Source organism: Hyaena hyaena, unplaced genomic scaffold (assembly GCF_003009895.1).
Source record: "Hyaena hyaena isolate Hyena2069 unplaced genomic scaffold, ASM300989v1 scaffold_551, whole genome shotgun sequence".
Classification (NCBI taxonomy): domain Eukaryota; kingdom Metazoa; phylum Chordata; class Mammalia; order Carnivora; family Hyaenidae; genus Hyaena; species Hyaena hyaena.
Window position 1 is genome coordinate 220,217 of NW_024081183.1, and position 13,299 is coordinate 233,515.

A 13,299-nucleotide genomic window follows, 5' to 3' on the forward strand; every position below is an offset into this window, starting at 1 on the left:
TATCAGTTTTGCAAATATGTTCCTCTATTTTTCATCTGGTTTTATTATTAAATGATTCTGTTCTTCCGAATTGGCATCTTCTTTTCCCCACGAGTATTCTGCCTTTTCTCCTTAGGTGTTATGTACTATTAAAACAAGTGAAATTTGATCTCCTTCCGTAGGTGGTGCATTATGGCTGACATGCAAAATCTGGTAGAAAGATTGGAGAGGGCAGTGGGCCGCCTGGAGGCAGTCTCCCATGCCTCTGACATGCACTGTGCATATGGAGACAGTGCTCCAAAAGGTAAGCAATATACAGCACAGCAGAATACTTTTTTTTTTTTAATGTTTTATTTATTTTTGAGAGAGAGTGAGTGAGAGACAGCATGAGCAGGGGTGGGTCAGAGAGGAAGGGAGACACAGAATCCATAGGCAGGCTCCAGGCTCTGAGCTAGCTGTCAGCATAGAGCCCGACATGGGGCTCGCACTCAGGAACCCGTGAGATTATGACCTGAGCCAAAGTCGGACTAACCGACTGAGCCACCCAGGTGCCCCATAGCAGAATACGTTGAATGAAGACTCAGTGTCTTGGACTGAAATTTTTCTGTCACAGTGTATTCTTTCCTTTGGAGCTGACTTCCCAAAACGCCTAATCTACTAAGTTTATCGCCTGTGAACAGATAAGTGAGGAAGTGACTTGTGCAGTGAGGCCTGTGGTTATTTTAACATAAGAACTTCCTGCTTGTGTGATATTTCCTGTTCTTTCTTTAGCAAAATGACTCTCGTGTAAGTCGAGTGACAAAGTGATATTAAAACTTCCTCTGTCCAAATGATTGGCAAATTAGCCATTTTGTATATGCACCAAATGAATCATAGAATGTTAGAGCTAAAAGGGAGCTCAGGAGATCTTTTGTTTCTTTTTTTTCTTTTAATTTTTTTCTTTTAATGTTTTTTATTTATTTCTAGGAGAGAGAGAGAGAGACAGCGTGAGCAGGGGAGGGTCAGAGAGAGAGGGAGTCACAGACTGAAACAGGCTCCAGGCTCTGAGCTGGCAGTCAGCACAGAGCCTGACGCGGGGCTCGAACCCATGAACTGCGAGATCATGACCCAAGTGAAAGTCGGACGCTTAAGCCACCCAGGCGCCCCTCTTTTTTTTTTTTAATTTTTAATTTTATAGATAAAATTAAGCTCAGAGAGGAAAAGGAACTTAGCAGTTAGTGGTGGTTTTGGAACTAGAAACCAGGTTTCCGGGCTCATGTTCCAATATTCTGTTTACTGTATTACCTCGCTTCTCCACTTTCATGTGGAAGTGCTTTTTAACAAATCATCTTTCTGGCGCGTGACTGATTCCTTGTGGTGTGTCTGTCTTTAGGAGGAGCAGCTCCGTACGTGCAAGCGTTTGACTCCCTGCTTACCGGTCCTGTGGCAGAGTACCTGAGGATCAGTAAAGAGATTGGAGGAGATGTGCAGAAACACGTAAGGATGTTTTGCCCCTTTTTCCCTTCCTATAAGGACTGGTGGTGGGCTTCAAGTCCAACTCCTTCTTGGTTTAAGAGCCCCTTGGCTCCTTCTCTTTTACCTTCACTGAGGAGCTCACTCCAGGCACTGGTACAGTTGCTCAGGTTTTTCCAGGCCCTCTGCTTTGATCCTATTTTCTGTGTGGGCTTCTTTTGTACAGATAACTTGCTTGATGCATAAAATATGGCTTGGTTCATCTTTATGGTGAGTACATTCTACCATTCTGATCCCAGCATGTTACATAACCAAGCCTAGGGTGGCTTATGCAAAGGAGTCATAGTCATGACTTAGCGTTTATAAAACTATGTTTGATAGTTATTAGTGATGCTAATGTGAGTTATTTTCACACTTAGCTCACAGCAGGAATGTGAAGTAGGTGGTGACAGGTGCCTCTCCACCCACCTCCCTTCATATGCTGCCACCTACATCGTCACCACCCCCACACTCACATAAATATTCCGAATCTCTCTTTGGGACTCAGAATCTTCCTGCTGGTCCTCTGAATGGCCCTCCTTAAGCAATAACCATGTTTAGGATCTTCCTGACCCTTCTGCAAGACTGGTTGCTTGATCTTTGGAAGATCTATTTTGAGCCTCTCCTGTGCCATCTGTTGGCAGTGGTGTTAGCTCTAGTGAGTGGGACTGGGACTTAGATACAAGAGTGGAGGCTTACATTTTTGCTTTATGCAGTGTGTCACATTTAAAAGATGTAAAAACATGGATCACTTACGTGTTCTAAAAATGCAAATCTAGAAAAAATAGGCTACCTTATTTGAATTTTTGTATTTAGATAGTGCCTATAGTTTTATGTTTCTTAAACTCCTTTGACCATGACTATCAGGAAGAAATATGTATTTGTGACTGAGTCAGAACTTTCACAAAGCAGTGCTTACCTACTTGCATTGCACTTTTCTTTTCTTTTTTCTTTTTTTTTTTTTAATCTGTGAATGGATCATGACCCAACATTTGAGAAAGAGCTGTAACCTAATTTGGGCATCATTTTGGCCTTTGCCTTGACTTCCACCTCTAGTTTTTGAGAAAAGAGCTTTTTTGGTGATGAGAGACAGGAGGGACTTTTCAGTGCCCTTCATGTCACACTGTGTGGACAGTTGCTAACTTGATTTCATCTAAAGCTGACCCCGATAATCTTCATTTCCCAGATGTGTAACCCTGATTAGTTCCCAAAGGGAGAGGTGGTACGTGTGATTCTGCTGCCACTCCCTGCAAGTGGTCGGTGTACCTGAGGAAAGAAAGCAACATGAAGTTTCCAGGTTGCTACCAGACTACGTGGAAGTAGAGGTTTCGGGCTGTTCTTATCAGGACCCTCTCCAGTTGTAATGTGTCGTAGATGATGATTCTTCTCCTTTCCGGCAGGCGGAGATGGTTCACACAGGCCTGAAGTTGGAGCGAGCTCTCTTGGTTACAGCCTCTCAGTGTCAGCAGCCAGCAGGCGTAAGTTCACTCCTAGTTGGTTTCCTTGTGGTTTGAGGCTCAGGATGAGCTGAGAGGTTTCTGCCGAGTACAACAGCATGCTGAAATTGACCCTCGGCCTTGTGTGCGTTCACACTAGACTTAAAGTGCCATATGGGAATGTGCCCTTGAGTATTTATTGGACTCTACTGTTTTTTGTTTCTTGTTTTCTTTCCCTTCCTTTTTACTTGGGATTGTAGTTACTCCTGGACTTTGTGGCTTCTCTCACTAGACAGCCGTTTTTAACCTCTTGGATGAGACAAAATTCATCATATTGTCCCATAAGCCCTTTGGGTCATAGTGTAGTTCTCTTTGCTTCGCGGTGACTGGGCTTTAGTAATGCTGCTGTGGAGATTCTAGAACTCCTAAAGCACTGCTTCTCCCCTCATCCTTCCATGGTGGGGATCTCCCTTGAAGTTTACTCCTACCTCAAAATTTTATGCTGCCAATGTGTGAGAATCCATTAGAGGAAATAGATATTTCTTAGAGCCAAAGATTTTAGTTTTGTTTTATTTCTTTGTTTTTTGTTTTGTTTTGTTTTGTTTTTTGGTAAAAATATGTTAATTTATTTTTGAGAGAAAGAGACAGCAAGGGAGGGTGCACGTGCTCTAGCGGGGGTGGGGCGCAGAGAGAGAATCCCAAGCAGGCTCTGCACTGTCAGTGCAGATCTCACAATTCAGGAGATCATGACCTGAGCGGAAACCCAAGCGTCAGAAGCTTAACTGAGTGAGCCACCTAGGTGCCCCTGTTTCTTCTTTAGGCATGTGACTTTCCTTGGAAAAGAGGTAATAAAACAAGTCTTCCTGCTACTGCTGTATTAAAGTCCCTGGACCCTCAACATACCTAAATAATGTAAAAATAGTTGAAGATAATGTTAAATATGTTAGACTCTGAATTAATTCTTAATCTGTCTTGATGGTTAGGGCATTTTTCCTAAACCTTTTCTCCAAACCCATACTTTCCACCACAAATCAGACAGCTGAGGCACAGGTATATTTCCCTTGCTTTAGACTAGGTGTTGATAGGGGCGCCTGGGTGGCTTAGTCAGTTAAGTGTCCGACTTTCGCTTAGGTCATGATCTCGCGGTTCGTGGGTTCGAGCCCCGCGTCGGGCTCTGTGCTGACTGCCAGCTCAGAGCCTGGAGCCTGTTTCAATCTGTGACTCCCTCTCTCTCTGACCCTCCCCTGCTCACGCTGTCTCTCTCTCTCTCTCTCCTAGAAATAAATAAAAAAACAAAACAAAAAAAAAACAAACATTAGACTAGGTGTTGAGAAACTACAGCCTGCAGGCTAAATGTGGCCTGCCATCTATTTTGTAAATGAAAGACTTTTGGAACACAGCCATGCCCATTCTTTCAAGTATTGTCTGCTACTGCTTTATGCACTCTCATGGCAGAGTTGAGAAACTGTAGCAGAGACCATATGTCCTGCAAAGACTGAAATATTCACTGTGTGGCTCTGTAGAGAAAGTTTGCAGACTCCTGTGTTAGACTGTTTCCAGGCTAAGATCTGAGAATTGCAGTGTTCAGGAAACTGAGCTTTGGAGAAAGCATAAAACATGGAAACACAAGAGTCATCCATTTCGCTAAGCTGCCAGCTCAAATGCCAAGCCCTCTGCATTTGGTTCAGCAGATCTCTGCTCAGCAGCTGCTCCGTAACTAGCAATGTGTTGAGGGTTATAAAGATTATAAAAGAAGGCTGAGACAAAGCCCTGGTATATTTGAAAAATTAATGAGAAAATTTGAAAACCATACTCACATGGGTCCATTGAAAATTTGTGCTGATGTGTGATTAAGATGCCAAAATGGGTTATGCAGACAATAAATGCTATAGGGTGCCAGTGTGGCTTGAGTTGGAGGGCTGTTCCTCATGAAGTATAAGGAACATTTGGATAGATGGAAAAAGGAGAGACCATCATGAGTAAAGGCTCAGAAATGAGGTAGTATCTCCTATTAGTGGGACAGAAAAGAGACCAGTGGCTGAGATGGTAGAATTTTGTGGTCTAGATGGAGTAAGGGTCCTGATCATGATGAGCCACCAAATCTACCGTGAGGAGGGTAAGGTGATGAGCAGTATTTTCACCAAAGGAATCTCTGTGGGATGAGTACAGAGTTTATTTGGGCGTTCATTATATATATAGCCCGTGAAGAGTTCTTGCCTGTGCGATCAGAGTGGACAAACACATAAATTAGCTTTTGTGGAAAGACTAACCTGAATCTTTTCCTGCGTCTCTTTCCAGAATAAGCTTTCTGATTTGTTGGCACCCATCTCCGAGCAGATCCAAGAAGTGGTAACCTTCCGGGAGAAAAACCGAGGCAGCAAGTTGTTCAATCACCTGTCAGCTGTCAGCGAAAGTATCCAGGCCCTGGGTTGGGTGGCTGTGGTGAGCAGCGCAGCTTCCGTGGGAGGGAAGGGATGGAATGAAAGAGGTAAGGAGATACTGCTGGACACGCTTGGAGTCACTGACCACTGATGTTTCTTTAGGCTCCCAAGCCTGGTCCCTATGTGAAAGAAATGAATGATGCTGCCATGTTTTATACAAACCGAGTCCTCAAGGAATATAAAGATGTGTAAGTCCAGCCTTTTCGTAAGGGGTAAAGTACAAGCCAGCTGATTACTTGCTGGAGTAGCACTTCAGGGTTAAGGCTGTTGTGTCGGTTCTCTATCCCAGGGTTGCTCTCTGGGAAGTTTGGTAGATACTGGCTCATAGAGGCTGCATGTGCAAGCAGGAAGTGTTTCTCCTTTCACTTCTGCTTTTTCTCCAGGGTTTGTAGAGCCCCTTTTAGTCTTATCCTTAACCTTCCAGGTTTAGGAGGTTTTGTTGGAGATAAAATGGACAAATGCCCTTTAATTTGTCTGTTTAGACAAGGTAGATTTTGTTCCTTTGTTGAGAATTTCTAACTGGCTCAGGGACTAAGATTTACTAGGAAATCACCCCGACTATTCATAGTAAGGTAAAGTGAGAGGAAGGCTATCTGGTGAAGTACAGGGATCACGTAAGAGGAGGGGAGTCATTATAGGTCTAAGCACATATGTTCACCAGTCCTAACTGACTTCTCCATTGCTGGTTTTGGGCTGGAGTGACTGCAGGCAGCTAGCACTCAGCAGCATGACTACCCAAACCCTTCCTTTCTTCCGTCAGTCATCAGTTAACCAGCATTTGTTGAGTAACTACTCTGAAGGAGTAAATAGCCTTTGTATATATTAAATAGGTCTCAGAACCCCAGGCACTTCCTTGATTCCTCCTTCCAATAACCTGGAGTTAAGCATTGCAGTGTTTTGACTTAACCCGCCGTTAAACTCCATACTTCCCTGTTGAGCAAATTAGGTCTTATGCTAAATAGCCATAAAGTCTTCTAGCTAATATATAAGAAGAGAGAAGACTTGAACCATAGTGCAACGTTCTTTCTATAATCTAGTGCTGATCATTTCCTCCAGGGAAGTTTTAAATTTTTGGTGGGAGGGGCATACTTTCACATAAGGCACCGTGCTATAAGGCAGTTGAGTTTCTTGAAGTCCTGGAGTTCCACAGTGATGCGCAAAGGGACTTTCTCTCTATCATATAGCTTCATGCACAGGATGTCTGCTTTTATTAGTTTTGTGTATTGGGTTCTACCTAAGGTATACTCTGAAAAAAATGGTTTTGCTATACTTAAAAAAGTTTGAAGAATATTGTTATAAGAGAGAGAAAGAGATATAATCTGGAGTCCCTATCCTAATGGACTTTGGTCTAATTAGGGTAATAGAATAGGTTGAAGAAGAAGAAAAGTAAAGTTCAGTTATGATTGCAAAGCTGCCATTGAGCAAAACCATACCACAGGTGGGAAGATATGAGTTCACAGATCGGAGCGTTCTGGAATCCTATTGTAATGTGCCCTGACTGTCTGTGATGAGTTTGTCTTTAATTCTCCTAGCGATAAGAAGCATGTGGACTGGGTCAAAGCTTACTTGAGTATATGGACAGAGCTACAGACTTACATTAAAGAGTTCCATACCACTGGACTGGCCTGGAGCAAAACGGTTAGTGAGCCTTCCCTCCCTCCCTCTATCCCTCCAGGACAGGGGTCCACAAGTTTATTAGACTTTGGTGCTACCAAGGTCCAAGAGGAAATGCTAGTCTTTTCAGTGGAGAGTAGGAAGAAAAGGGGAGAAAAAAGAAAAGTGCGAAGAAAGCAAGGGTCAGAGAGGAATAGTCAATTCTATTCAATTTCAGTACACGTGGGTCAGAGATACTGATTGGGCTTGAGGGGCGCGAGAAGAATGAGTTACATTATCCCAACCCTCCAGATGCTTGAAAATAGAGATATAAAACCCCCTAAATACAAGTTAACAAGTAAAATGCTATGATAAAGATATAGACTACAGAGTAAGAGGGAGAGAGAGTCTCATCGGAAGAGATTGTACTTTCAACAGGTGTACTCGGATCTGGGACATTTTAAAATAGAGAACAGTGAGAAGTGGGAGAAATGGGGATACTAGCAAACAGCATAGCTGAGACAGTACATGTAGAGTAAATGTAGAGATTGGTCATCTCTAGCTTCAGTTCAAGGAAAGAGATTTTTAGGATAAAAGGCTGAAAAGGAAGGTCAATTGTGACTTTTGAGCAAGAGAATAATAATGATCAGACTCATCCTTAAGAGAGTCTCAGTTTATAGGTTAGGGGTAAGGGCTCATGCTTAGACCATGAAAGTGCTGATGGTACTAGACACTGGTACAAAAGAATTTGCAGAATTTATAACCAAGATAATAGATTTGATGAATTTGAGGGCATTGAAAGACTAAAGAAGATTGAATAGTCAAGCTTGGATGGCAATGTCTTTTACTGAAATAGAAACAAGGGGGTGATTGTACAGCTAGGGGAGCAGGCAGGAGATAATGACATCAGTCTTGGACTTGTTGAGGCGGACATACTGGTGACACGCGAAGTCGATTTGCAGAACTGTGGGTTAGAGCTAGAATTGGGTAGAAGCCAAAGGAATGATGTGGAAGTTGAAAAATGGAGCTGAATTGAATCTTTGGGAAAGGGTAAAAGAGAATAAAGCCAATCTGGGTGTGGACAGGGAGCATGAATCATAGCATCAGGGGCTACAGTGGGTACCCCACATCCTAGAACACATGTAGGACCGCACCGGAGCGGTACAGAAGGGAAAAGAGGATGGCTGTGTTACCTGCCCTTATTGTTCCAGGGGCCCGTGGCAAAAGAACTGAGTGGATTGCCATCTGGACCTTCTGCTGGATCGGGTCCCCCACCTCCCCCACCAGGCCCACCTCCCCCACCAGTCCCCACCAGTTCTGGCTCAGATGAGTCTGCTTCCCGCTCAGCACTGTTTGCGCAGATTAATCAGGGGGAGAGCATCACACATGGTAAGTGAATATTTTGGCAAGAAGAGTTGGTACAGTAAGTTATTTGGGTCTGATCTTACCAACTAGAGACCTACGGTCTGTAAGCCCAGAGCCCTGGTTTGTGTATGGGAGAATTCATCTGGGTGTCACTGTCCTTCAAGTTGCCCAAAGGGACATCAAAGCTAGCTTAAATGGAAATTGAAAGTGGGTAATTATAGTTGGAGGAAGCCCTCTGCCCCATAGGAAGGTGACTTAATACTAATTGACATTTATAGAGCACCCTGTTGTGCCAAGAGCCTTTTCTGTGTTACCACATGGTTTCTTTGGGAAGTCATTGTAGGGGGCGGGTGTGTGTGTGTGTGTGTGTATTAGTCATGGAAAATTTGCATAAGAATTACCAATAATTGGGGGGTGCCTGGGTGGCTCCGTTAAGCGTCCAGCTGCAACTCAGGTTACGGTATCACAGTTCATGAGTTCGAGCCCCACATTGGGTTCTGTGCTGACAGTGCAGAGCCTGCTTCGGATCCTCTATCTCCCTTTTCTGCCCCTCCCCAGCTCTCGTACTTTCTCTCTCTCAAAAATAAACATTTTAAAGAAGTTTTAAAAATCTATTACCAGTGTTGAGCTAGAGAAAGTCAACACCCTTATATATAGAAGGTGGAAGTCTAAATTATACAGCCCTCTTCTAGGAGTCTACTCATAAAAATGTCTAAAATAAAGACCAAGTACTATATAGTATTATTTGTAGTAGCTAAAAATGGTATAACCTAAATATCAAACAGTAAGAGAAACTGTTAACTGTGGCAGCCATTGACTAATAGCTGCTCTACAGTGAACTGTGCAGTGTTAAGGAAAAAATCTAGTATTTATACTACAGCCACAAGGAGTGGTAGAGCTGAAAGGGTCAGTCAGTATTGGTTAAATAAATTGGGCCATATATAAGAGGAAGAGGTTTGTCTGCCTACAGTGGGAAGGTGATTATGGAATCTTCTTTTTAAAAAAAAAAATTTTTTTTTTTTTTTTTTTTAGAAACTAGATTAGGGGCACCTGAGTGGCTCAGTTGATTAATTGTCCGTCTCTTGATTTTGGCTCGGGTCATGATCTCATGGTTCTTGGGCTCTGCACTAACAGCATGGAGTCTGCTGGGGATTCTCTCTCTGCCTCTCCCCACCAAAATAAATAAACATTTAAAAAAACTAGGTTAACAGAAAATTTTTTACGTGTTAACTGGTTAAACCAAAATTGTTAACAGTGTGCATGATTATAACCAAATAAAAAACGTTTATCAATAGGAAAACTAGTAGAAGGAGATTTCAAATGCAAACACTGAGGGTGGCAGTAGGTCAGCTGTGGGCGAGGTTTCTTTCCTTTTACCAAATTTGCTTTACTATCACATTTTTTCTGCTCTTGCTTTAAAAACTGTATATATTTTGTGAATATATATTTGGTACATGTCTTTCTAGATCTTTTCCTGTGCATTTACATAGCCATTCCTCCCATATGCACATAGTCTGTGTTTTATTTTTTTTATAATGGAACTGTATTTGGGTACTTTGGGGTAGAAGGGAAATTCTAAAAGCGCTTCTCCAAAACCATTGTTTAAGAGAACATCTCAAAGTCCCGGCTTTTGACCTTCAAGTTTTTGTTACGGCAGTTAACTTCTGAGAGCAGAAGTTGGTTCCTGCCTCAGCTCAAAGCTGTAGTATGAAGGACGGGCACGAGGCAGCTGTTGTTCTTGCAGCCCTGAAACATGTATCTGATGACATGAAGACTCACAAGAACCCTGCCCTGAAGGCTCAGAGTGGTCCAGTACGAAGTGGCCCCAAGCCATTCTCTGCACCTAAACCAGGAGTCAGCCCGTCCCCCAAACCAGCCACAAAGAAGGAGCCAGCTGTACTTGAGCTGGAGGGCAAGAAGTGGAGAGTGGTGAGTTAAAAATATCAGGACTGAGAGGCGCCTGGGTGGCTTAGTCGGTTAAGCGTCCGACTTTCGACTTTCCCTTAGGTCATGATCTCGCGGTTCGTGGGTTCAAGCCCCGCGTCGGGCTCTGTGCTGACTGCCAGCTCAGAGCCTGGAGCCTGTTTCAGAGTCTGTATCTCCCTCTCCCTCTGACCCTCCCCTGCTCACGCTGTCTCTCTCTCTCTCTCCTAGAAATAAATAAAAATATTAAAAAATATATATATATCAGGACTGTGAACAGGGGCGTTAAATGGAGCATAGCCAAATGAGTGCAAGGTTTTGGGTTAACAGGAACGAACGTTTGGGATGGCCTGTGTTTGGGGGTAGTGTGTATTAGTGATGACATTCCTGAAAGGGGTATCTCTTTAACAGGAAAATCAGGAGAATGTTTCCAACCTGGTGATTGATGACACAGAGCTGAAACAGGTGGCTTACATATACAAGTGTGTCAACACAACATTGCAAATCAAGGGCAAAATTAACTCCATTACAGTAGGTGAGTTTTTGTCATTGTCTAGGCTCCGTCCTAGAGCCTGAGGGAGCTGGAACTGTATCAACCTAATTCCCAAAGACCCTTAAATTAAAAGTTAGACTGTTGACCTGCTCCCTTTCTTCCCCTAGATAACTGTAAGAAGCTCGGTCTGGTGTTCGATGATGTGGTGGGCATTGTGGAGATCATCAATAGTAGGGATGTCAAAGTTCAGGTAACTTGATATCTTGACTCCTTCCTTTGGTCCCTGAGGAATTAACTGAAAGACATGGCTGAGCCACAGATGTTGCTGTGGTGGGAATCTGATTCTACTGATTCTGTAAGCTGAGCTGCCTTGGTGGCAGGAGAGGAGCTGGCTCTTAGAGCGAGCCCTTTTCCAGCACCCATCCCAACCCACCTCTAGTATCCGGTATCTGCTGTGTACTTGTGAGCTTTTCACTTAGTTGCTGAATCACATGAAGCAATGCAAGCTTCTTCCCGAATCTTAACTGTGCTTCTCCTCAGCTACCGGGACTCAGCATTTTTGGTTTTCCCTGCAGGTAATGGGTAAAGTGCCAACCATTTCCATCAACAAAACAGATGGCTGCCACGTTTACCTGAGCAAGAATTCCCTGGATTGTGAGATAGTCAGTGCCAAATCTTCTGAGATGAATGTCCTCATTCCTACAGAAGGCGGTGACTTTGTAAGTTCCTTGATCTCTTTGGTCGTATGATCTCAGAACAGGAGGGATTGAAGATTACTTGCACTGGAGAAAGCTAGTTCATGGTCATTCTGTACTGAGTGGGTCCAACCTGGCAATACACACCTCGAGCACCCATAAGTGCTCACGAAGTGGCACTCACAAAATAGAGCTCTAGGTCGAGCACATGCTCAGGGTGGTAAAAAGGATTGGGAGTGAGTCATTGCCCCCTATTGGACGGGCGCTGTGAAGTGGTGTACATGCTCACTGTGCCTCACAGGTGTACCTTCCAAGACTGCTGATCCAGGAACAGTAGGAAACAGACCCAAACCTCTGTCTGGCTTTGGAGCCTTTGTTCTCATTCCTACCCCGCTCCTTCGGGTCGGCGGTGGCGGGGGTGGCCGGTCGCAGATGTGGTGCTGCTGGCCGCAGAGCCAGGCTGGCTACTGGCGGTTCACTTTACTCTCAGGACATCCTACTGGCTCTAAGAGTTTAGTGGAAGCAAGCATTGAGAGAAAGTGTAGGCTTTAACCCCAGCTTCTTTTGTAGCCTGGACTTGGACTAAAACCCATTTTTTAATTTGCAGAATGAATTCCCAGTCCCTGAGCAGTTCAAGACCCTATGGAACGGGCAGAAGTTGGTCACCACAGTGACAGAAATTGCTGGATAAGCGAAGTGCCACTGGGTTCTTTGCCCTCTCCCTCACACCATGGGATAAATCTGTATCAAGACGGTTCTTTTCTAGATTTCCTCTACCTTTCTGCTCTTAACATGCTTCTCTGCTCTGAGAAGCACAGCTACCTGCCTTCACTGAAATATACCTCAGGCTGAGATTTGGGTGGGAGAGCAGGTCGGTTGATCTTCTTTCTGCAGGAAGGTGCGGCCTTTCCATGTCCGCCCCACCACACCACCAGTCCATCCTTCCGGAACTGCACACCAGGACTGGTGTGTTTTAGCCTTCGGCCTTTGGGGGTTATTTGACCAACAAACAGTCTTTTGGGAAGAGTAAAGCGGTCCCCAGGAACTAACAGATCAGAATGGTCACACAGGTTCATCTTTTTCTAACAGTGCACACGAAGGTAGCGGAGGCTGCTGTGATTCTAGCTGGTTCTTCTAACCAAACTGATTTTTCACTGTTGACAGGGGAGGCAGGGGTCTCACGGGACCAAAGGCTGAAGCTTGGCCTTATAGAATTCCAAGCAAAATTGATTCCTATCAGCATTCCTTTTATTCTGCATTCCATCGAGGGTCTGCCGGAACCTGAGCGAGCAGGTTCTCCTGTATCAGCTGCTGGGCAGAGCCCTGCACCCAGGCCAGGTAAAGGAGTCTTGGACCCTTTCTTTCACTGGGATCCCTGCCCAGCACCTTCCTACAGAGGTGACTTAAACAAACAAACAAAAGGAAAATACACCATTCCAAGGAATCTGGAATTCCTTCCTCCTTCCATGCTAGGTGCCTGCCCTCCATCTTCACCTTTGCCCTGTCACGCCCAACTGCTTTTGGTTTCTGTCCGGGCACCTGAACAAAGGACTCAAATCTGCCCCGCAGCCTGGTGTTAGGTCTTGTGTAAGAATCGTGCCCAGCATTGCTAATGTAAATTACAGTTTTTCTCTCTAGGACACTTAACCAAAACATGCAACTTTTTTGGTGGGAAGAGAGATTGTCCTGTGACTTCTACCCATTTCCTGAGGCCTGTGGAAATAAACCTTTATGTACTTAAAGTTATACAGAAAATAGAATAAAATTAATACCAAACTTGCTTACTATTTACCGACGGTGTCTGCTGTATAGAGATACTTTTTTTTTAAATTTTTTGTTTATTTTTTGAGAGAGAGACAGACTGCAAGCAGGGGAGGGGCAGA

The 13,299-nt window shown here is 44.1% G+C and overlaps 1 protein-coding gene across 2 annotated transcripts in view; it reads left to right on the forward strand.

Annotated features, from left to right (window-relative positions):
- Positions 1-13,207, forward strand: part of CAP1 (cyclase associated actin cytoskeleton regulatory protein 1) — a 28,376-nt gene extending 15,169 nt beyond the window's left edge. For both annotated transcript variants that reach the window (XM_039255955.1, XM_039255954.1), the window contains exons 2-13: positions 162-283; positions 1,352-1,455; positions 2,871-2,948; positions 5,205-5,348; positions 5,450-5,535; positions 6,880-6,985; positions 8,152-8,329; positions 10,050-10,234; positions 10,640-10,763; positions 10,889-10,971; positions 11,297-11,440; positions 12,024-13,207. In XM_039255955.1, the coding sequence (XP_039111886.1) occupies positions 172-283; positions 1,352-1,455; positions 2,871-2,948; positions 5,205-5,348; positions 5,450-5,535; positions 6,880-6,985; positions 8,152-8,329; positions 10,050-10,234; positions 10,640-10,763; positions 10,889-10,971; positions 11,297-11,440; positions 12,024-12,107 (1,428 nt within the window). In that variant the 5' untranslated portion in view covers positions 162-171 and the 3' untranslated portion in view covers positions 12,108-13,207. The remainder of the gene's footprint in view (positions 1-161; positions 284-1,351; positions 1,456-2,870; positions 2,949-5,204; positions 5,349-5,449; positions 5,536-6,879; positions 6,986-8,151; positions 8,330-10,049; positions 10,235-10,639; positions 10,764-10,888; positions 10,972-11,296; positions 11,441-12,023) is intronic.
- The last annotated feature ends 92 nt before the right edge of the window (positions 13,208-13,299 follow it).